The 24295-nt window shown below is 48.0% G+C and overlaps 2 protein-coding genes across 2 annotated transcripts in view; one reads left to right on the forward strand and one right to left on the reverse strand.

The window, feature by feature from the left end:
- Nucleotides 1-442: 442 nt before the first annotated feature.
- On the reverse strand, nt 443-14882 carry Pla2g15 (phospholipase A2 group XV). Its single transcript, XM_013071533.3, has 6 exons — nt 14625-14882; nt 10151-10307; nt 5199-5317; nt 4868-4966; nt 4221-4445; nt 443-2247 (listed from the first exon to the last, which is right to left on the reverse strand). Exons 1-6 carry the CDS (start codon nt 14698-14700, stop codon nt 1736-1738), a joined length of 1188 nt encoding a protein of 395 aa, XP_012926987.1. The 5' UTR covers nt 14701-14882; the 3' UTR covers nt 443-1735.
- Nucleotides 14883-15014: 132 nt separating this feature from the next.
- The window catches only part of Esrp2 (epithelial splicing regulatory protein 2), a 31376-nt gene continuing 22095 nt past the window's right edge, over nt 15015-24295 (forward strand). The window contains exons 1-3 of the mRNA XM_087214128.1: nt 15015-15621; nt 19003-19108; nt 23617-23720. The gene's annotated coding sequence lies outside the window, so the exon portion shown is untranslated. The remainder of the gene's footprint in view (nt 15622-19002; nt 19109-23616; nt 23721-24295) is intronic.

Consider the following 24295-nt stretch of genomic DNA (forward strand, 5'->3'; position numbering starts at 1 on the left):
TCAGTCTCTGGCCCCAAAGGAGGACATATAGCAGGCAGATGAGCTCAAGAAACTAAGAAGAGTGGCATCTGAAACCTGTAAGCTGAGACAGAAAGGGTTGAGTTTAGCCAGGATGACCTGTAGGCCTATCCTGGCTCCCAAGCTCTCCAACAGCACGTAAAGGCTGCTGACCAAGCAGGAGCAGAGAGACAGCTGGAGCCTAATTCCAAGAAAAATGTTTTAGGTCATAGTTCTTGCTCTGAGGCAAACTAGATTCCAGGGCAGCGGGCAAGAGAATGAAGTTCAAGGCAGGGTACGGGAGTTATGCTCTGGTACTGAGACACCATCAAGGCCCTAGTAAAGGTCCAGCCCAATTACCTGCCTCTCTAGTGCCCTCATACATCCACCACCTCTGTCCTCTCATGCTTAGAGCGGATCCAAGACTAGAACACTTTACAGCATCCTTTTTACAAAAGTACAGCATACTTTTATTGCCAGAATCGAGGTACATCCTGCTCAGACCCCATATGGCGCCCACCACTCAGGACAAAAGGAAAAAGATGTTGGGCACAAATACAACAGCAAAAATCCAGCTCCACAGAAACCTTGTAGGAGTGTCACAGTCCAGTCAGAGAGAGGCTTTGACTTCAACCTTGAGGGTGGACCTAAATCTCAGCCTCTGGCCAATTACCCATCTAGAGCCCACTGCCACTAAGACAGGCTCAGTCTCTCCATCCCTGCTATCATGGGGAGACCCATGCAGCACGCCTGTGGCAGACAGAAAAAAACCCAGGGGCATCTATGCTCCTGGCTCTCTCAGGGACTCACTCCAATCTCTGGGTTTGTCCCTTCATTAGAAAAACCATTGACCTGCCTAGCGGGAGCAGATACTGGGCAGGAGCCCCACCACCTCTCAGCTGTGCCAGCCCAGCTGGGTGCTGAGACCATATGGCAGGGTGGCAGTGAGATTCACAAGAGGGCAGCTCAAGGCAGCTGGTTGCCTCAGAGTTCCCTTTCTTCACAGGTACTCAGAATACCATGGCATTGGGCCCTGCCCTCCTTGAACCATAATCCCAGAACCAAAGGAGCCAGCTTTAATACTGGGACCCACAGTACAACCAGGGGCACCAGGACTCCTGGTAGCCATCTGCTGCCCAATCTAGAACTGGGCTGCTACTGCAGGTGAGAGAGGTAGGAATGGAGTGAATGCCCCAAGTCCTGGGAGCCATGGAAAATAAAACTGCCCCTGCCTGCAGGGGGTACCAGGCTGTCTACCAGCGAGGCCACAGGTAACCCAGCAGCTTCAGCCACCCCTGTCTAGTAGCAGGCCTGTATGAGGCCAGTGCATGGGAAGGGTCACCTGAGGGTCAGAGAGCTCAGAATATCCCTCACAGAAGTCCAGAACCCAGTGGGCGAGTGTGGAAAGCCCACAGGGGTAAGGGGAATGCATGCCCCCTGAGCTGGGGATTGAGTCCAGGTGCCAATCAATCCACCCTGCAGATCCAGTCCTGAGTGACAATGATTCCACCATCAGCATCATTCTTTATATCAAGGGTCTTTTGAGTCCACACTCATTTATTCCTTGTTCATGGCCACAGAAGGACAAGCAATAGTACTTCCCTGGGCAGATGCTTCATAGCCCAAGACCCAGGATCTTGAAGGACTGGTTGAAAACTTTGCTAAATTTATAATCCATATCAGAGGCCAAGAAAAGGCCTGTGGCCAACCCATCCAGCAGCCCTGCCTAGCACAGGACTCAGGGCCCAAGAAGCACACGTTTCAGGTAGGCCAGCATGGTGGTATTGGCCAGCATCTCAATGTGCTCGCTGCCTGGTATCTCCTGCAATGATACTTGGTGCTCCTGCTGTCTTTTCCAGGTCCGGCAATGCAGGGCACTCTCCAAGTTTACAGTGCCATCGCCATCACCAAAGTAGATTTTAGGGTCGCGATCTGGGAAGCTGTCATAGTAGAAGGAGTCTGGTGTGGGAACACCAGTGCCATAGAGGCAGTGCAGCGGCACACCAGGCGGCAGCATGGCTTCAACCAGCCCATCTGTGTTCTGCCGCATGAACCAGCCGTCTTCAAAGCCAATGTCCTGGAAGAACCGGTGGTAGTCCTGCAGCGTATAGTTGGTCGTGGGTGTGTGTACAAATACCTTCTCAGGTGACCAGGTGTGGTTGTAGGGCAGCAGCCAGCTGGTGGAGACTGCAGACCGCTGCTGCTCCCGGATCTTCAGTGACTCAATGACAGGGATCCGGTTGTTGTCTCCTGCAGGGAGAGGGACCAGTCAGTCGTGCTGAGGAACACAAGCTGGCTGGGCAGCAGGTTTAGCACAGGCCCTCAGTCCAACGCCTAGCCAGTGGCCCAGTCAACACTCCAATAACTGTGCACTTAATCATCATTATAGCTTCCTTTCCTGCATTGGCTTTTACTGTTTTCCCTTTTTTTGCTACATTTGTGAAGCAAACATCCAAGCCTTGTTTTATTTCTTTTGGATTTCTTCACCAGGGATCTAGGTACCACACACCCTTAGGGTGATTTATTATGTTTCCTCACCCTAGGAGAAGCCTCTTTCGAAGGTATCATTATCATCCCACCTCAGGCACTGGCCTCTGTAAGGCAGGTGACCAGGGAGACAGCCCAGGGGCATTGTCATTTTTCTATTTTATCACAGTGAATAGTATACATGTTTTCCTTTTCTTAGTTAGACTCAGGTCAGCATTTAATCAGCATGTCTCATTTCAGCTCCTGCCTGTGCATGACCTGGGCAGCCAGACCTGAAAGAGACAAGGCAGGAGGGGAGGCAGCAGTTCACACACACAAATGAGACTACTTCGGAGTGAGGCTGAGTGAGCTTAACTGGGACCAGGGATGATGACCTACACAGGCCCCAGGGCTAACCATCACTTCACCCTGTATCTATAATCAGGGAGGGCCAGGGGACTTCGGCTCTGCCTGTGGAAAGTTGGCTCTAGGACCTCTGAGGACAGGGAAGCCTTAGGAGTATATGGACTTCCACCTCCCTACCCCTCACTCCCACTTATGGACGACCAGAGCCAAAAAAGTTTCCCAGCATCTGAGGCAAACTGTAAGGGGACTCTGAGGAAGCTCTGAAAGGGAATGGACCCTGAACTCTATCATGGCTCCCTGACCAAACTCTGAGATCCAGACTGGACAGAGGTGGTGGCTGTGATGAATCACTATATCTGAATGTTTGAGCCATGGGTTCACTGTTCAGTTGATTCAGGGTCACTACTGGGAACAGCACTTGGGCTGACTTGATCACAATGATCAGTTGACCAAACATGTCAGGTAGTGCCAGTGACTGGTGGAAGAAAGCTCATGAAACGTTTGGCACAGCCTTGCCTCATGGCCCCTAAAGTCAAGGTCCACAGGGCCCCTACCCAGTCCTACCAAAGGGTAGCAAGTTTCCCTCCACCCCATGGCTACAGCTGGAGGTTCTTATATTGGTTTTTTTCTTTTGTTTTTTGTTTTGTTCTGTTTGAGACAAGGTCTCACTATGCAGTTCAGGCTGCCAGCCATAAAAAGGCAAGTGGACTGGAAAGGTATCAGGAAGCGGGTGATTTTCCCAACTGCAGGCTTGCCTGATCTGCACCTGCTTCCTCCCTACATTGCCCACAGAGGTTCCTTCCTGCCCAAGATGGAGGTATAACTCATAAACAGGAAGTTGTAGTTCAGCCTTCCTCCTCTGATGCAAAGGTGAGGATGAAAAAGTAAGGATGGGGGTAAGAGAGAATGAGAAAGTTCCCCAAAGAACCTTGGGTAAAACCGAGTTCAGCCAGCCAGGCTGCACTATGTACTATGTGAACGTGTGTGTGCATGTGTGTGTGCGTGCGTGTGTGTGTGTGTGTGTGTTTGTGCGTACAAGCAAATACCTGTGTGACCAAGTGTTATGCCATTCCATGTACAAGGTGTAAGAAACTTAAACACATCACAAGGGCTATTGACTAGAAGTGAAATTAGGATAGTAAAATTAGGTGTTCCAAAAATATTTGAAAAAGAATGCTAGGGCCGGGGATTTAGCTCAGTGTTTTCGCCACCTGCTGCGCAAGCGCAAGAACCCGAGTTCAATCCCAGGTACCACAAAAAAAAAAAAAAAAAAGAAAGAAAAAGAATGCTAGTTCTGGAGAAAGAAGAGTGCTGACCCAGGGAAGAGATATGAAGGGTACTGACTCGGCAAGATGAGGAAGAAAGGCATTTCTGGGACTGGTAGGTCTCACCTGAAGCCAGGACACGCAGGGTCTTGGCCACACCCCCCCAGGGGGCACCCAGTGACACGAAGGCACGGATATACTTGTCCTTCCAAACTTGTGGCTGCTGTTGCAGAAAGTATAGTGTGTACATGTTGCCCATGCTGTGGGCAACCAGCACCACAGGGCCCCCATACAGCTGGTGCATCTCTTCGATCATCTTTCGGAGGGCGAGGAAGTAGGCCCTGTTTTCATCTGTAGGTGAGAGTCAGGCAGAGGTCAGGTGGGAAGGATCCTGGGACCTGAACCACTGACTGTTCCTCAGGCCAGACCCAGGTCTAGGGTGTGGGAGAGTGCTAAAACACCCAAATGTGAGCATGCTGATCCTCCCTTATCTTCCATTAAGGGAGGACAAGGGGTTCCTTTTTCACCTCAGCAATATCGCCCCCCACCCCAGGCAAGGCTCAGAGGCCCAGATGCCCTTGGAGGAGGGATGGGAAAGGACAGGACAAGAATGACCAGGGGTGGTGGCTACGACTGCTGGGCTGGAGACCAGGGGTCTTGGGACAGGAAGAGCCCAGGGCCAGAGGAGAGGTCAAGGACTGTGGTGGCTGCGACGACCTTGACCTTGTCTAATTTCCCAAAATCACAGGGAAGGAATGAATGGGACTTCTTACTTGGGGCACGGCGCCAGTCGTAGGGGGCCCCTCGGACATCTTCACCTCGTGTGTAGCCCCAGCCCACAAGGCTGTCCACCATAGTATGGAAATAGGAACCTACAGACAGACACACATGGGATTAGAAAAAGCAGAGCCAGTGCCAACCAACCACACCATGCCATCACAGGGAGGTCCCTGGAGGAGGGCTAAAGCATCTGTGCCCACACTAATCAGACGGCTCACAAGCCATCCCTGGATCTCACAGGAATCCAAGGGGGTTCCTCCAACTCTAGGAGCCCAGCAGAGCCCCCAACCCATCCTGTGGAGCCCTTGAGTAAGAGCTACATACCCACACTGCTTTTGCTAGGGTCCAGGAACTCCAATGAGAAAGTCTTTCCAAAGCCAGGGACACGAACATCCACACCATCAGGAAAGTGGGTGGTCCTGGATGTTCTGTTGTAAACCAGCCTGTCAGGATGGGATACCACAACAGTGACCCAGAGGTGACATTGAGCTTGGTGTGTCTCACTACTGCTTTGTGACCTGAGTCATACTCCCTTCTTATCCCCAGGCTTGGTTAGATATACAGTACTGTATAAGAGAGACCAAAAGGTAACAGCAGATTTATAAATCCAAATAAGGATTCCTACCAAAGATTACTCCTGAGACTGACCAAGGGCCCTGTTAAGGCAAAACTGCCTTCTCCCCAGTGTCACCCACTCCAGAATGAGGGTCTTAGACCCATCTTGGCTTAGCCATGAACTTCATACTTGACCCCAGCAGACAACCCACCCCTGCAGACTCTCATTGCTCCATCTCCATGGATCCAGATCCTGCCAGCTAGCAGACTGCATCACAGGGCAAAGGAGATGGTAAGCACACCATACAACAGAATCAGCCAGGAACCCTGCCTCGGGGCTTAAGCACTTGTGGCTGCTGTTGTGGATACGTGCACAGGCCCCAGAGAAATAATGAGGGCAGATGGAGACAGGAGAAAGGCCTTGTGCAGACCGAAGTGGGTACAGCTGGGTCTGACTTGCTCTTAACACTGGACTCATCAACCAGCCTCCTCTCAATCATACAATCCATGAGGAAGGGGAATGAATCACACATGATATTTTCAGTACCCCAGGGCCATATCACCTGCCAGCAACTTCAAGATTCACGAAATGACACATGGAATGCCAGCTATTATTGGATCCCTAATAGCCCTTTGTTAATTTCCTACTGTGTAACAAATTATCATAGATTTAGCCACTTCTAACACAATATGTTATCTCATAGCTTCTGTAACTGCAGTGCCAAACAGAATCAAACAAGAGGGACCAAACCCTAACTCAGGGCTAAGTACATGGCTTCTCTACCTGTTCATCTCAAGTGAAGGGTCAAAGGCCTAGAGAGATTATGGGGATAAGGTAGAGGGAGAGGTGCTTCCAGGACAGGAACCCTGCTCTGTCCTTGCCTGACACTAAAGAGGCAAGTATGCCTAAAAAAACCTGAAGCTCATGGTGGTCTCGAGTCTTTCTGCCCCTCCTCAAAGATCAGCCATATAAAGATAACTAGACTCCTAGCACTGGCACTGACCCATATAATAGGTCCCAAAGACCCACTCTCTCCAGTTTGTAGATTGCCCCAATGACCACCCAGAAAATATGGAAAACTGTTCTGGAAAGCCAAAGTAGCTCTGTGCTAGAAGAGAATCTACAGCTGGCATGGTGGCACATACATGTAATTACGGCTACTACGGAGGCTGGGGAAGGAGGATTGCAAATTTGAGGCCAGCCTGAACAGTTTGAGACTTTACTGGCCAGGAGTGGTGGTGTACCAGGAGGGTGTGGCAGGAGGACTGCTGAGAGTTCAAGGCCAGCCTGAACTACATAGCAAGACCTTGTCTCAAAAAAACAACAGGGCTGGGGCTGAGGATTTAGTTCAGTGGTTCCAGTGCCTGCCTGCCTCGAAAGCACAAGGTCCGGAGTTTGATTCCTGGTACAACAAACAAACAAGCAAGCAAACAAAAAACAGACTATCTCAAAATAAATAAAATTAGCCAGGACCAATGGTGAATGCCTGTAATCCCAGAACTTTGGGAGGCTGAAGCAGAAGGATCACAAGTTTGAGGCCCACCTCGGCAATTTAGCAAGACCTTGTCTCAAAATGAAAAATAAAATTTTAGGGCCAAGGATTTAGCTCTGTGGTTCTGGCGCCTGCCTTGCAAACACAAGGTCCTGAGTTTGATCCCCAGTACCAAAAAAAAGAAAAAAAAGCCAGGGATTTAGCTCAGTGGTTCCGCCACCTGCCTCAAAAGCTCAAGGACCCGAGTTTGATCCTCGGTACCAAAAAAAAATGAAAAATAAAAATTTAAAAGGCTGGGATATAGCTCAGTACAAAGACTCTGAGTTCAATCCCCAGTACCCCAATGAATGAATGAATGCAGGGATGCAACTCAGTGGTATAATGCATATCTGGCATGTCCAATGGTTTAATCCCCAGTACGGAAGGGAGAAAGGGAGGGAGAAAAGAAAGAAAAAAGGAAGAGAAAGAATGGAAAGAAAAGAAAAAGAGGAAAGAAAAAAAAAAGATGAGGAGGGAGGAAAGAAGAGTGAGACAGAGGAGAGAGATAAAGGGAGGGAGGGAGAAAGAGAGAAAGGGAAGAAGGGAGGAAGGAAGAGAGAGAAAAAAATCTAAATGGGTCAGATGACCATCAAAGGCAGACAAGCCCTTCTCAGTATCAGTCCACACCTCAAACTGGCAGTACCTGAGGCCATGTCTCCAGCACAAAAATAGAAATGTGGGTCAACAATCCAGAAATAACTTGATCACACACTGAGGAAGAAAGAGTCAATAAAGCAGGCAACACAAACAACAGGGAAGGGCAAGGTACCTCAAGAACCAACCAGGTGGTCTCTGGCAAAACTTTAAAAGTCAGGTGTGGTGGGGCACACCTGTCATCCCAGCACTCAGGAGGCTGAGGCAGGAGGATCACCGTGAGTTCCAGGTCAGCCTGAACTACATAGAGACCCTGTCTCAAAAAACCAAACCAAACAAACAACAACAAAAAAACAACTTTTAATTATTCACAAAGCTCCAGTTAGCTCAAACATATACTGTTAATACACACCAAGTATGTTCTTGGTTCTCTTGCTATAAAGAAAAAACAGAGATAGAGAGATACAATCTCTGCTTTTAAGGAAACCAGTGTGGGACAGACAATTACACAATGCCAGGTCTGAATTGATTCCAACCATTTGCTGAATGGCTGCAGGCAATTTGTAACTTCTGTGAGCTTCCTAATTTCCTTAGTTATAGTTATTTTGAAGTGCTTAGTCTTTTTTGAAGCGCTGGGGATCAAACTCAGGTCCTTGGGCATGCCAGGTTAGCACTTAAGCTACACCTCTAGCCTCTGTAAAGCAGGCATAAAAACAGCACTTGTATCATTGGAGTCTTATAAGGCAAAATGAAAGAAAGTAGTCATGTGTTACTTGATGGGAATAGCTTTCGTGAAATACATCACTTGGCAGTTTCATTGTTGCATGAACATCACAGAGTGTACTTAAACTACACAGTATAGGTCAATCATGTGGCCTCTTGATGCAACCATGAGACTCAGTAAACACAAGACGTTATGAGGCTGCTGCTGGTATAACATGACATACTGTTTTACACTAACCCTTTTTGTATAAGTAAGAGTCTACTAAACACTGAGAAGTATAGCATAGTAAATACATTATCAGTAACACAGTCATTTAATATTAAGGTTTTTTTCTTGTTATAAAGTATGCTTGTTACTTACACCAGCATCACATAAACATGTTACACTACTAGGTTAGATGGCTATGACACTGTCACTAGCTAACAGAAGTTTTTCAGCTCCAAAATAATCTTTTTTACTTTTCTTTTGTGATCCAAGGGATTGAGCCCAGGGCCTTCACTTTTTATTTTGAGACAGGCTCAAACTTGCGATCCTCCTATTTCAGCCTCCCAGAGTGCTGGGATAATAGCCATGTGGCACCACTCCTGTTTTCCCATTGTAATTTTACAGAATCACCATCATATATGCAGTCCATTGTTGACTAAAATGTCACTGTACAGCACATGACTATAAAATACAGTGTCTAGGGCCGAGGATTTAGCTCAGTGGTTCCGCCGCCTGCCTTGCAGGCGCAAGGTCCCGAGTTCGATCTCTGGAACCAAGAAATAAAATAAAATAAAATAAATAATAAAATACAGTGTCTATATTTAATTTTTTTTTTTTGTACCGGAGATCGAACTCAGGACCTTGCAGTTGTGAGGCAGGCAGCGGAACCACTGAGCTAAATCCCTGGCCCATCTATATTTAATTTGATAGAATCATCCATATAAACATAGTTTGACATCTGACAAGTGTTAAAAGAAACTTGCATACAGCTGGGCATGGTGGCGCATGCCTGTTATCCTAGCATTCGGGGGCTGAGGCAGGAGTATTGCTGAGAGTTCAAGGCCAGTCTGAGCTACGTAGTGAGTTCAAGGTCAGCCTGAACTACACAGTGAAAACCTGTGTCAAGAAAGAAAAGAAAGGGCCAGGAATTTAGCTCAGTGGTTCTGCCGCCTGCCTTGCAAGCACAAGGTCTCGAGTTTGATCCCTGGTACAAAAAAAAAAAGAAACATGCATGTGTCCTGGGAAAAGGAGAGATTTCATAAAGGGACTAGAGTCAAGATTTAAAGGGCAGAGGGGCTGGGGATTTAGCTCAGTGGCACAGTGCCTGCCTTATAAGCGCAAGGTCCCGAGTTTGATCCCTGGTGCCAAAAATAAAAAAAAAATTAAAGGGCAAATGAGAGGCAGTGGTGGTACATGCCTATAATCCCAGCACTTGGGAGGTTGAGACAGGAGGATCACCCTGAGTTTGAGGCCAGCCTCGACTACACAGTGAATTCAGGCCCAGTCTGGACTACAGCAAGACCCTGTCTCAAAAAAAAAAAAAAAAAAAGATATAGAAGTAGATTCCATGTAGCAAGAATAGTGTGCAAAGACATGGAGACATGGCACATCCCAGAAAGAGGAAGCAGCTGGAGAAACAAGGGTGGATTGAGGCCTGAGGGCCAAGGGCCAAACTGGAGGGGAGGGCCAAGAGCAGCAAGAAGAGGAAGAAAGTTCTGCTGGGAATGCAGAGATGCTGCCAACCAGATCAGATCAGACTGAAGGCCTGGAGAGGGAGGGAGCAGGGTCACTGACCTTGTGAAATAGTGATGAAAAGGGAACAGTCTCTGGAAGCCCCTCTGGCCCCCACTGGGGAGTGCCACCCCTCTGCATGCCCCAGCCCACACCTGATATTGTCGACCCAGCAGTCAATGATGACTGGCAGCAGGAGTTCGAGGTTGAGCCAGAGTGTGAAATAGCTGTCAGTCCTTTTGGAGCAAAGGTAGTGCACAACCGTCGGCTTGTCCAGCTTTGCTTCCAGCTGGTTGCCCAAATCACCAGGTACTGCAGGAGGACAAAAGATACACGTGAGAGCTGGGCCTGACAGGCTGGAGATCCCCAAGAACCCTAAAGTCCTCAGAAGATTCCCCAGCCATCAGTACCATGGCAGACCTTGCAGTTCCACTCTGCAAATTAAAACACAGTTCCAGGGACAGAAAAATGAGAAAGTAGGGACCCTTACACAGAGGCCAGGGCACCAACTTCAGGCAGAAAAGCTGCTAATGCTGCAGGGCGCAGAGTAAAGAGAAGGAAGCCTTCCGTCACATACTCTGCAGGGGGCTTGGGAGAGCCTGAAGTGTTTTAGGGGAAGTCCCTAACACTCTCCCCAACTCCAGACAAAATACTCTGCAACTGCTGGGTGTGGTTGCACACACCTGTAACCCCAGCATTCAGGAAGCTGAGGCAGGATTGCCACAAATTCAAGGCAACCCTGGGCTACGTAGTGAGCTCAAGGCCAGCCTGAACTGCCCAGCAAGACCCTGTCTCAAAAAACAAACAGGAAAAAAAATACAAGCAAAAAACACGCCACTACCACCAGATCTTTACTGGAACATGGTCCTGGGCCACTGAGATTAATGAAAGGGGGTTCAGGATGAGGCCACTTCCTTCAGTTCATCTGTCAAATGAGATCTCGGCCAGAATCAACCTTCACAAATACAAATACAGTTTCTTTGGTTAATAGACCCAGAAGAGAGTTTTGACTAGGACAGGCTTAGAAACAGTACTGGGTTTTCCAGAACCCCTAAAGTTTGTCCAGAACTTCAGCCCTGTCATTAGATATATACCCTCAAGGATTAAACCTAATAGCCCTCAAGGATTAAACCCATAGCCATTACAGGCTACCAAAAATAAACAAACAGACAAGGCCTTATTCATCCTGAGAAAGGAAGTGAGAAACATGACAGAGCAGTAGGACACTGAACCAGCCAGAATTGAATCCAGAGAAAGTATTCTTCCACAGGTTTGTGTGATTTTTTTTTTTTTGGTACCAGGGATCGAACTCTGGTCTTTGCGCTTTCGAGGCAAGCGGCAGAACCACTAAGTCAAATCCCCGGCCCTCTTGCACAGGTTTGTGGGAGGGAGGCCATGAAGAAAAACACTGCTGAGAGAAGTTTAAACTGGTACCTCCCGGCCTACCAAGGTCCCCAGTCCTTGCTAAAGAGCTCAGTAAAGTTCCAAAGGGCTGATTATCTGGAGGGCCCTAGTATGGCTGACAGCCTGTGTTAGATATGAAATAGCACCTCTTGCTGCCACAGCCCCATAGAGGTGGGTGTGACCAGATCCCAAGGAAGACCTGACCCCATCCCAGATAAGACACACAGAGGAGCCCTGGGGCCCTGTGACACTCAAGCACACCCCCACTGCTTCACTCCCCAGCATTCAAACCCCTTCATAGTCTATTTATCCCATTAACCTTTTAGGCACACCTGCCCCCACAGGCCATGCTCCTGATACTTCACAGACACAGCACATTTAAGATCCATGGTCTCTTAGTGAACAGCTAGTGTTTGGATCTCCTGGGCATTCAATGGGCATTGACTATGAACACAGCTCAGCATGGGGCATGCCTTCTGTGAGCAGCAGGGTGGCACAGGAAGCAAGCATAGCACCTACCCTCACCTTCCTTCGTGACATGCGGGCAGAGGCTGGGAGTCCCCAGCATGATAGCCTCTGGATGACTTGTCAATACCTTAAGCAGATCACTATCTCCAACAAAGGGGAAACAGATGAAAGAGGAAGTCACAAGGTCTGCTTTGCCAGATATCCTTTGCCCCAGAGGCTATGTGGCCTCTAAAAATGGCCGTGGTCACTCGATTCCTGAGACCCTCTATCTGAAACTAGGACAAAAGTCAGGCATGGGTCTTTTACCTCATATAACCCTGGAAGGGTACAAATTTACCCCCACTTAACAGATGAGCAAACAGGCTGGGAGAATTGGGAATGGGTTGCCTACAATCCCTTCCCCCTGCCCAGGGTTACTTGTGGCTTTTGCCTTTTTCAACTCAGAACCTACCCCAAAAGGATTTTGGGGTGGTTTTTTTTGAGACAAGATCTTGATAAGTAGTTCAGGCTGGCCTTAAACTCACTGTGTAGCATAAGCTGGCCTCAACCTCTCGGTGACTCTCCTGCCTCAGCCTCCAGAGTGCTGGGATTACACGTGTGCACCACTACGCCCAGCACGTAAAGGATTTTGACCCTTAAGATGAGAAACCCGCTCTGTGCCTAGGAGCAGTTTGTCCACTGCCCACCAGGAGGTCTCTCTCTGAGTTCATATCCAAAACCTTACTCCCAGAGAAGATGGCCAGGGAAGGATTCCAGCTGCTCAGGCTCCTCTGCTGCAACCTAGGATAAGCAAGGACTGGATAAATTAATGAGTGCATTAGCACCAATCCAGGCAAAAAGGCTGAGTAATGCCCTTCCCAGTGTCAAACCTCTCATACTTAGAACTCTTCAGCTCCACACATGGCTTCTTGTGACCCTTCCAGGGTAAAGTCCAGATGACCCAAGGAGTCACAAGCTCAGCACAATTCACCCCTTACCCCACCTCACTCCAGCCACCCGAAACTGTTCACCTCTCTCCTAGTATGCAGTTCCCTGTCTGACCTCAGTTTCAGCATACTCCAGAAAACCCTTCCTGACACCCACTCATCCAGACTGGCTCAGTGGATTCTCTGTTTTCCCAGCACAGACTTCATCTGAGGGCCACTGTTAGTTTTAATTTGGAAGCTTGGAGAGGCAAGGCTAAGTCTGTACATATTCAAGGTGAATCTGGGCCCAGAATCCCTCTTAATCATTCATTTCTTTGTCTGGGGCTTCCCAGGACCACCTTGCCAGCTGTCTACCCCGCCCTTCTGTGGTCTGCATCATCCCTATTTATTTATTTAATTTTTTTGGTACAGGGGATCGAATGCGGGTAATTGCGCTTGCAAGGCAGGCAGCAGAACCACTGAGCTAAATCCCTGACCCTGCATCATCCCTATTTAAATATTCCCAACAGAAGGGCCAGGGATTTAGTTCAGTGGCACCATACCTGGCTCACAAGTGCAAGGTCCTGAGTTGGATTCCTGGTACTGAAAAAAAAAAAAAAAAAAAAAAATCCCAACAGAAAGAACATGGGGAGCCGGGGATTTAGCACACTGGAATGCACAGTGCCTACCTAGCAAGTGTGAGGTCCTGAGTTTGAGCCCCCCCAAAAAATACCAAAAAAAAAAAAAAAAGGAAGAAAGAACATAAGGGGAAATGGAAGGTTGGTCATGTTTCATTAGACTCAGTATGTAACATATGTCTCAATATATCTCTGTTCTCAGGAAATATACCAACACTCCAGCTCTAAATGAGAAGGCCCCTAAGGCTCCCCAGACAGAAGTCTCATCCTGCCCCATCAGCACAAGGAAGCACTGTCTTTCTGTAGAGTTGCCAGGTCTGGGACCAAGGAAGAATTGGCCAGGGGAGGTTACTTAGCCTCAGCATAGTTTAGTCTAATTAGGCCTGGCAGGGGTGAAAAAAACATGCATACTCCTTGACACCTGCTTATGGTTGTTGTCCTAACACTCTCCCCTGTCTTTAGCCATCCTTTTTTTAAGCTGGTCTCCTTCCTCAGGCTCAATGTCACCCATCTGATAAGTTGAGGGTGAGTGGGAATGAGGTTGGTGGCCAGTTCTGGGGAACTACCAATCCTTTCCCCCAAAGAGGGTGCTTCCAGTAATGCTCTAAAACATGGAAGGAAACATAGGGCTGGAAGTATAGAGGATGATACCCTCCTAGGTAGGCCCCAGATCAACTTGGAGGCCAACTCTTGAGGGCACCCTCCCCACCCCCATCAACCATTCGGAGTGGGGCTGAATGGCCTGTCTTTCCAGCTAAAAAATGTGGATGTGGTGAGGCATGGCTTGATGTAGAAAGGTGGAGTGGAGGTGGGGTGGAGTGGGGTACACCTATAATCCCAGCACTCTGGAGGCTGAGGCAGGATGGCATGGAGTGGCTACATAGTGATTTCAAGGCTAACCTGACTACATACATCCGGGACCCTGTCTCAAAAACACAAAACAAACAGACAAAAAACAAGAAAGAAAGGTAGGTGAAGTTGACAACCAGACAGTAACCCTTCCACACCCATCTTTTACTTTTACAAGGGTCAGGTGGTAGGAGGTTGACCACACCCGTGCTCAGCAGGGCGGGAGGTGGATGGACAGACTCAGGTGACAAGACAGACATCAAGACACACCTCCATGCCGTGCTTAAAATAGATGGAGACCAGAAGACAGCCCTACTCTGCTCCCGGTCCTATAGGACCGACCCACCACGAGACGCACGCCTCACCGAGCACCACTGGGGGGTGACGTTGGGCGGGGAGCGCCGGGTCCGCGAGAAGCATTAGTAGTAGCAGAAGAAACATGAGGCCAGGCAGGAGCACGGCCACGGGGCAGGGGCAGAGGCGGCTGTCGGTGGCGTGCGAGCGCGGGTGCAGGCCCGACGTAAAGGCTCACCACTCCTGGCTTGTGCCTAGGCCAGGGCGACTGCGACGTGCTTTTAACCCCACCGCCAGCTCCCCGCAGCCGCTAGGGGCGGCCCAGCCAATTAAGACCCGCCTCCCGGACGCGGGCTGCCAATAGAGTCTCGCCCCCGGCGCGTCTCTCCTGTCTGAGCTCATCGCCCCCCCCCCACTCCGGGGCCTGCTTCCAGAATCGCGTTGCACGCCGAGCGTATCGATCGGCAGCTGCTGGAGCGTCCCGGCTCCTGGCTCTCAGCCGGCCTCTGAAGCTCACGCCGGTTGTGTACCCAGCCAAGCCTCTTGGTACCCGAGGTCCGCGCTGCGGAGCTCTCTCGATTCCTGGCGTCTCCCTAACCTGAACGATCGGACACTGACCTGGCGGAGAGAGGAATACGGGGCCTGAGATAGCCGTGGCTGAGCGACCCTTATCGAAGCAAAAAGAACCGTGGCCTGGGCAATCGCTGGGCCATGGTTGACCAACTCTTGACCAGCACCTTTGTGGGACCCCTACACCTGTCCCCCAGGGCACCAAGGTTCGGCCAAACAATCCCCTACACACTGCCTTGAAGTTAGATGCAAGTTATTCTGTAACTGGCACTGCAAAATGGAACTTCAAATGTTAGATTTGTTTTCTTGTAGAGATGGACAATTTTTCCAAACTTCGTCCTGCTGAACATGTGACCAACACCCTCTCCTCTCCTCACCCCCGAAAAAGTGACAGAATATGCAGATGCTGACACCAGGAGACGCGGAGCTCAATTTCCTTTCTACAGGAAGGGGTACAATGAGCTGAAGATGGCTGGAAGTGAAAAAGCAACTGTAGAGGTTTGCATTACCGCCGTGTCCCTTTCAATCCTGTTCCTTACTGTAAAAGGCCCTTACCCACCTGTACACCAAGAGATATGATTTGAGGCAAATGGGCCCCTCTATCTCTTCAGAACTAGCTTTGAATAAATTCTTTTTCCTTTTTACCAAAATATAGGGCTTCCTTTGGTTTGATCAGTGCTAGTAAAATATGAACCTGAGTGGCTGGAAACAAGGTCTTTCTTTCTAAGTCAAGGATCCGTTCACTGGGCTTAGGGACGTAGAGTATGGGATAACCCGTGCGGCAGTTTGGGAGCAGAGTTGGGAATGAGCTCGAGCCTGGACCCTGAACCATGGTCCACCTCTTAAGTTCCCCTGCAGAGTGTGAGGGGTATGGAGCTGGTCTTTACCCACTACTCCTGCAGACCTGCACGTCCACAGAGGACACCCAGTCCCTGCACCAGGAATCTGGGGTGAATGGAACAGGCAGAGGCCCAATAGGAGGTAATCTACCAGCACCCATGCCTCACTCTGGCATACTCTGGTATACAGGGACCAGTGTATTAGGGGAAGGGAAGTCTTGATCCTCCCTAAAACCCTCCCGAAGGCCAGCTACACCCTGGTTGTCCCTGCCTGGTCCCAAGACCTCTGTCTCACCACTTCCTTTTTCTTGGTAAACAGCTGATCACTGCCTTGGCCTTCCCTCCTGATTTTTTTTTTTTCTGGTACTGAGGACTGAATCCAGGATCTTGAAGGCCTTCCCACTCTGTTAAAACCCCTGACTCTTTCTTTTATTTTTATTTATTTTTTTGGTACCGGGGATCGAACTCAGGACCTTGCACTTTCGAGGCAGGTGATGGCACCACTGAACTAAATCCCTGGGCCCCCTTTTTTTATTTTTTATTTCAAAACAGGATCTCAAATTGTAAATTTCTGAGGCTAGGTTTAAGCTTTCTTTTTTTTAGGTTTAAGCTTTCAATCCTCCTGGCCTTGGCCTCTCAGTGTGCCAGAATTACAAGTGTGTACCACGGCACCTGGCTTCCCCCAAATTCTTTTAGTGAAACACTGTCATAGAATATCCTCCTCTCTTAAACTCCAATTACCCCTGTTTCAGCCTCTGCCTTCCCTATCTTCACCCCTGACACCAGCAGAGGATTGCTGAAAACTAATCTGTTGAAGGCCTAGTGTGAGAGACTATAGAAACCCTTTTGCCAGGGCTAGGGACAGACAGATGTCCGGAGCTACAGGTTACGTGGGGGAGAGGATGGATCAGGAGGTCCTGGATAGCCTTGGACTCTGGCCATGGTCTGAATGTCTTGCTAGCCTAGTGTGGGGTTTTTTTTTTTTTTTTTTTTGGTACCAGGGATTGAACTTGAGTCCTTGCGCTTGCACAGGAGGTGTCGAAACCACTGAGCTAAATCCCTGGCCCCTAGTGTGGTTTTTGTTGTTTGTTGTTGTTGTTGTTGTTGTGTTGGGGGTGTACCAGGAATCAAACTCAGGAACTTGTGCTTGCCAGGTGGGGATGGCACTGCTGAGCTGTATCCCTGGCCTTAGCCCAGTGTTTTGTTTCATTTTTTGGCTTTTTTTTTTTTTTTTTGGTACCAGAGATTGAACTTGGGACCTTGCTCTTGTGAGGCAGGTGGCAAAACCACTGAGCTAAATCCCCAGCCCACTCCAGCATTTTTGACATAGAAAAAAACATAGCTCCCAACCTTTTAGATGTCAAATATGCTGAGTTCGTGGTCTTACAATATCAAAAAATGAAGTGGCAAACTAAAAGAAGAAGTTAAGAGAGTTTTACTGGAAATAAGGAGAAAGGGAATAGCTCCTGGATTTTTTGGGAAGGGTCTCAAGTGAGTGGTCAATGAGGCCCTTTGTGAGAGGTTTGTGATTTTTATACAGCAAAATCACAATATGGGTACAATGTGGGTCAAAGTACAATTATTATAGGCAGATAAATTAGATAGAAATTAATATACAGTCAGAAAGGGAACTGGGCTGTCAAGGAAGTCAGCAGAAAAAATAGACATCAGAATTATCACTGGAGGAGCATCTGAAGGAGACCAGGCCTCAAGATAAAGATGCAATAAGCAGGCCTACATGCCTCCCCTAAGGGATAAGTAATAACTTGGCTATACTATAACTGATATCACCTGGTCCAGTAAAAGTCAAGATAGACATCAGTCACCCAGGTGGGTAACCAGAGCATCTAAACCTATCCCTTCCCCAAAATGCCTTTGTTCTTTTCATGTATCCTCGGTTGATTATAGTTTGACCCATATTGTACCCACCTCCTATTTGCTCTATGAAACATTCTTAGAGAAGTGGCCTTGGTGGCAACCCCCTTCCAGGATACCTCCTGTCTCTCAGGAGCTGTTCCTATTCCTCAATAAAGCTTTTCCAATCTTTAAAAAAAATTTCTTTTTTTGTACCAGAGATCGAACTCAGGACCTTGTGCTTATGAAGCAGGCAGCAGAACCGCTAAGCTAAATCTCCAGCCCAAGCTTTCCTACTCTTAACCTCCTCTGTCCTTTGGAATTCAATTTTTGGTTTCAGGGGAACCAAACTCAGCATAGTTAACATCTAGCAGGTTGGGAGTTATATTGTCTCCTATATCATAATCAACCTAGGATTACAAGCATAGCCACTTAGTTAATATTGATCCAATTGATCCAATAGGGAAACCAGTCATGTAGCAAGGGTATATGTAAAGATCAAAGGAGTTCTTGGAAAAGGAAAGGAGTATAGGTCTAGATGTTCTAGTATCCCCCGTGTATCCAATGGCCACTGGAACAGGTAGTACTAATTATAGTATATATGAATTTTTTTTTTTTTTTTTTGGTACCGAGGATCGAACTCGGGTCCTTGCACTTGCGAGGCAGGCGAGGCAGGCAGTGGAACCACTGAGCTAAATCCCCGGCCCCACTAATTACAGTATAATCTCAAGTTGTTTATCTCTAGGGAGGGGAGGCTTATGGGCCTGGCTATTGCTTTTCCATCCTGAGGCCTGGCTCTCATCATTTGCCTCCAGCCACGATTCTAATGTCCTTATTTTTTGTGCTGACTTCTTGAGCACCCAGTCCCTCCTTGACTATATTTGTTTCTATGTAATTTAGCTGCCTAAAATAGTTTCAGGTGGGCCAGGGATTTAGCTCAGTGGTTCTGGTGCCTGCCTCACAAGTGCAAGGTTCCAAGTTCAATCCCTGGTACAAAAAAAAAAAAAGTTTCAAGTGATCATGGGCCCCCAGAAGGATTGTCAGAATTGTCCCATTGTCAGGAGGGGTTCACTGGTGTCCCAACCTCACAAGTCAGGCAGATGTCACAAATCGTGATTATTGGAGGAGAAGTACCAAGACCTTGTCAACACTGATTTTTTTTTTTTTTTTTTTTTTTTGGTACCAGGGATCGAACTCGGGTCCTTGCGCATTCGAGGCAGGCGGCGGAACCATTGAGCTAAATCCCTGGCCCAGCACTGATTCTTTCTGGCATTGTGGAGAAGGATCAGAAGGTAAGTATCCCCCTTTTTACAACAACCCGGCCATCTACCCAAACCCTTGCCTCCAGACCTGGGTCATCCCCCACCCTAGGTGCCTCCTTGCTTCAAAGGTCCCCAAGATAGTGGTCAGTAAGTCTTCCTAGCTCTACCTTCCGAAAGACGAACTATCCTCATCCCCACAGCAGCCTCTTCATTGGTGTCCCCAGTTATGCCCTGACTCCTCTGGGTTGCTCTCCACGTGCCACTAAATGTTAAGTTAAGCCCTGTCACTCTCCCTCTAACTCCATTCACAACTTTCCCAAGATGTGTCTCACTCATAGTGAATTAGGATGCTGCAGGGTGCTCTGGGCCTATTTCCCCCGACTTCTACTCCCCCACTTCTCCAGCTTGCTCTTGTCCAGCTTCAATGGCTTCCTTGCTGCCTAGAACAGGCTAACCTTATTGCCCCTCAGGACTTCTGCACTTCCTAGAGTGAGACCACCCTGTATTCTCCTTTTAGGGACTCTATTAAGTTCTACATTTAGGCCTCAGCCCAGCAACCTGTGAAATTGAAACATCCCCTCCCTGGCTTCCACTGGACTATAATGATTGCCAGAGCAAGCTCTTCACTTGTCCTTTTCCCTTCTATCCCTGGTTACAAGTTACCACCTAGCATAGTTCCTAGCACACAGCAGTTGGTTTTTTTGTTGGTTTTTTTTGTCACACTAGGGATTGAATCCAAGCCCTTTGTGATACAGGAGAAATACATGTGCCAAGTTTATGTCCCCTGAAATGGAAGAATGCATTCCAAAGGACAAAGGAGGTTAAGGCTAGGAAAGGTTTATTGAGAGGTTTATTTATACAGTAAAGTCACAATGTGGGTACAACTATAATCAAACAATAGGATTACAAGTATAGCCACTTAGCTAATATTGATCTAATAGGGAAGTGAGTCACTTAGCAAGGGGACACGGAAAAAAACAAAGGCATTTTGGGGAAGGGATGGGTCCAAATGCTTTGGTCACCTGTAGGGAACAGGGGAAGGGGACGTTACCAGAACCTCTGCAGTAAGTCCTAGTCTCCTGCGAGCCACGGCAGCACACAGTGAATTACAGGAAAGGTAGACAAATGAGACTGAGAAGCTGAACTTTGGGTCTGATCAGTGCTGCTCTGGGTGGCAAAGACTAGAAGCCCTAGCTTGCAGCACCTTTTATTTAGTACATCTGAAGAAACAAATGTAACAAATGAATATGTAGATTTCAGTATCACATTGGGATGAACAAGGTGTAACAAAAGACTGGGTGGGGGCGGCAAAAATCTAAGAACAATGAGGAACTATGCAGATGAAGATTTGGTTCCTCCCAGGGTGTCTCTTGCAGGTGTGGTCTTGTCCTGGAGCATTACAGCATCAAGGGATCATTGAGATCTCCCTTGTGACCTGAGGCCAAAATGGAATTATGTCTTGGAGTGTTATAGCTGGCCTGTAGGCAGGAGAACTAGGCCTACTCAAATGATTTTTCCCTCGAATTATGTAGCATTGCTCCCAACAGTCACCCACCTGGGTGACTGATGTCTAGCTGGACTTTACTGGACCAGGTGATGCCAATCACAGTATAGTCCCAAGTTATTGTTTATCCCTCAGGCAGGCACATAGGCTCGGTCATTCCATCTTTACCTTTTTTTTGTACTGAGGATCGAACTCAAGACCTTGTGCTTGCCAGGCAGGCATGGTGCCATTGAGCTACATCTTCAGCCCTCCATCTTTCTTGAGGCCTGTCCTTTAATGGATGCACCTCCAGCCACAGTTGTGATGTGTTTCATCTTCTGCACTGACTCCCTCGAGGGCCTAGCTCTGACTGCCTATTAATTTCTATCTAACTTAGCTGCCTATAATTTTTGTACTAGCTATATCCCCAGCCCATTTTATATTTTTTGAGACAAGATCTCACTAAGTTGCCCAAGGTGAGTTCAAACTTATGATCCTCCTAGGGCCCGGGATTTAGCTTAGTGGTTTTGCTGCCTTCTGCGCATCTGCACATACACAAGGAACCGAGTTCAATCCCCAGTACCAACAACAAAAAACTTATGATCCTCCTGCCTCAGGCTCCCAGAGTGCTGAGATTACAGGTGTGTATGACCAACAGCAGACATTTAGTATGTGTTGAATTGATATAAGGGGAATAGATGTAACCCCCAAACCTGCTAGACAGCTGAAGAGTGAGTTCATGCTCTCTAAAATCGAAGAATGAATTCTAGGAACAATGGAGGTTATGAGTAGAAAAAATTTATTGAGAGAAAGCAAGCTTCTAAGAGAGACAGAAGGGGAACCAGAAAGTGGGTTGCCCACTGACCCTGCTTCTCAAAGGTGTTTTATGGGACAAAGCCTTGAGGTGAGGTGGGTTCAAGGTGGGACAAAACTATAGTCAATTAGTAAGAATGCAAGTACAGTTGCTTAGATAATACTAATCCAATGAAAAATCACAAGGTGGGCAAAACTATGATCAACTAATAAGATCAGGACAAGTATAGTCACTTAGATAATACTGATTAAATGTGTACAAGAAATGAGCATGGATTTTCGGTAAGGGGTGTGTCAGGGATCTTGGAAGATCTTGGTCCCACCCAGGTGATTGATATCATCCCCCCCCCCCCCCCCCCCCCCCCGTACTGGGGATTGAACTCCTCCTGACCTTGCCGTTGCAAGGCAGGATGGGGAACCACTGAGCTAAACCCCCAGTAAATGTTTTTTTTTTTTTATTGATACCTATTTAGAATATCAATCACTGCTATTCATCCTATTCAGGTGTGGTAGTTTCTCTTCATTTACAATGCTGGCCTTCAGAGAATGTGTCTTGATTGTCCTCCGTTTTGGCTCCTCCAGGGGCTGGCCCTGTCTAACTACTTACAAGATACCTAATTAACTTACCTATCTACAAAATTATGAATAAGTGATACACCCCCTACACACACACACACACACACAGGTCAAGGTTCTGGTGTCTGGCAGACCTGGAAAAGATAAAGGATGGAGAGTTCATTAGGGCTGGATGTGAGTTCTGGAAAAGACTGGGAAAGAAAGGGGGTGTTCTTGTGGATGGAACACTCAGGGCGAAGGCTGGAAGTGGGAATAAATTCAGAGATTCATCAGCCAGGCCCACTGTGATATCCTCTTCAGGTGAGCATACAGCCAACAGCCTCTGCTACTTCTGGCATTTGCATTTCCCCTCACCAGCCCACACTCAAAACCCTCCTACCTTGGGCCAGGGGTTTAGCTCAGTGGTTCTGTCATGGGAAATATGAAATATGCTATCTTCCAACCTGTATGATATACCGAGTTCTTGTTCTCTAGAAATTGAAGAATGAGTCCTAGGAATGATGGAGGTTAAAAGTAGGAAGATATTTATTAATAGGAAAGCTCCTGAGGGGCAAGAGGGGTCCCTTGTAGGTAGCCCAAGGACCCCACTTTACAGAGGTTTTATAGGGTAAAACCCATGTGGGTATGATATGGGCCACAGCCATGAACATCCAATAAGGTTACATGTATAGTCACTTGGGTAATGGTGGGCCAATTGGGAAGCAAGCCACATACCAAGTGTGGATGGAAAGAACAAGGATTCTCCTAGGAGTCGGTGGGTCCAGAGGTCTCTGGTCACCCCCAGGGTGGTTGATGCCTATGTATACTTCATTAAGCCCAGTTCTTTGAAGAAGTAGGTGGGTCTGGTCATCTTGTCTCCATCTTGAGCTAGTTTTCAGCTGATGTGCAGCTGTGGTGTGTTTCACCTTTGTCCTGGCCCTCTCAAGGACTTAGCCCTATCTGACTGGCTATAACATTTCTACCTAGCTCACCTATCTATAATAGTTCTGCTGCCTGCCTCAAAAGCACCAAGGTCCTGAGTTCGATCCCTGGTACCAAAACAAAACAAAACAAAACAAAACTTTCCTACCTAAGCCAGGTGGGGGCTGGTCTAGGAGCAAACAAACCGAAATCAGAGCTTATACATTTGGAGAGCAATTAATTCTTCCTAAAGCTCAAGGCTCGGTAGTCCCCGAGGTGGGATAGAAGAAATAAAAACTAGGTAGAAAGGAGACAAATTGAGATTTTTAATGTCTAAATTTTTGTTTTATTTTTGGAGAAAGAATCTCGCTATGTAGTTCAGGCTGGCCTTGAACTCATTTTGTAGCCCTGGCTGGCCTGGAACTCACAGCAATCCTCCTGCCTTACCCTTCCATGTGTTAGGATTACAGGTGTAAGATTGCCATGAGTTTGAGGCAATTATAGCTGAGTTCAATTCCTGGTACCAAAAAAAAAGGGTGAGCTGTGTGTGGTGGCCCAAGCCTGTAATCCCAGAACCTCTCCACGAGCCCCCCCCCCCCCATCTTCCGGCCAGAGCCTCCCTGGGGTCATGACAGGCCAAAGTCTGGTTTAATCAGTGATCCAACCCAGAAGCAAGGAGGCCAGAACACAGCGTCTGACCTGGACCAAGCATCAAGGAAGAAGAATCATTAAAGATGAGTCCTTTTTTTTTTTTTTTTGGTACCAGGGATCAAACTCCAGTCCTTGCATTTGTGCAGCAGGTGCCGAAACCACTGAGCTAAATCCCCGGCCCAAAGATGAGTCTTGAAAGGTAAAGATGAGCCTTGAAAGGTAAGTAGTTCCCAGGACAACGAAGGGGTAGTTAGGTGGGTGAGTGCTCCAGCAGCCCCAAGATTTTAAGAATCATAATGTGTCCAAGACAAGAGTGGGGCAGGGTGGGTCAGAGTGGAATAGAAATCAAGGACCCTGAACCAAGACTTAAAAGCTCGGCCAGTGTTCAAGGAGCCAGATTCTAAAGCCAAAGGGAAGTGGCTTTCGGGACAGCGTGGGAGGCAGTCCCGTCTCCCCCATCCAGGTGCACTGCCATCCAACCGGGGCACGTTTATCCCTTGTTCCTCACTGTGGGGTTCTGGTCAGAGCTACCGCGCGCCCTCTGGTGGGCACTTAGCGGTGATCCTCCAAAGATGTGGAAATGGGAAACCAGGGTAAGGTGGGAGCTGGAGAGAAGCGCCAAAGGTGCTCTGAAGGCTCAGATCAGAAGTAGTAGCAGTGAGGTCAGCTGGTAGTTGCTGGGCCATTGAGGTGGGGCAGATAGGTCTGACCCGGCTAGTGAGGGTCCCTTGGAGTAGCCTCGTGTGGAATCTTGTTCCTTCGCGGGATGTTTTTTGGCCAAAAAAGGAAGGAAC

This window comes from Heterocephalus glaber, unplaced genomic scaffold (assembly GCF_053883595.1).
Source record: "Heterocephalus glaber isolate CG9 unplaced genomic scaffold, H.glaber_assembly_v1.0 deba00000071, whole genome shotgun sequence".
Classification (NCBI taxonomy): Eukaryota; Metazoa; Chordata; class Mammalia; order Rodentia; family Bathyergidae; genus Heterocephalus; species Heterocephalus glaber.

What these genes read in the sequence shown, in the direction of transcription:
- Pla2g15 (XM_013071533.3), bottom strand. Translation starts at nt 14,700, where the DNA reads ATGTTTCTTCTGCTACTACTAATGCTTCTCGCGGACCCGGCGCTCCCC. An exon ending in CCCTAGCAAAAGCAGTGTGG is followed by an intron (nt 4,967 to 5,198) that starts GTATGTAGCTCT and finishes GTCTGTCTGTAG; the next exon opens with GTTCCTATTTCCATACTATG. An exon ending in CGACTGGCGCCGTGCCCCAA is followed by an intron (nt 4,446 to 4,867) that starts GTAAGAAGTCCC and finishes TCTCACCTACAG; the next exon opens with ATGAAAACAGGGCCTACTTC.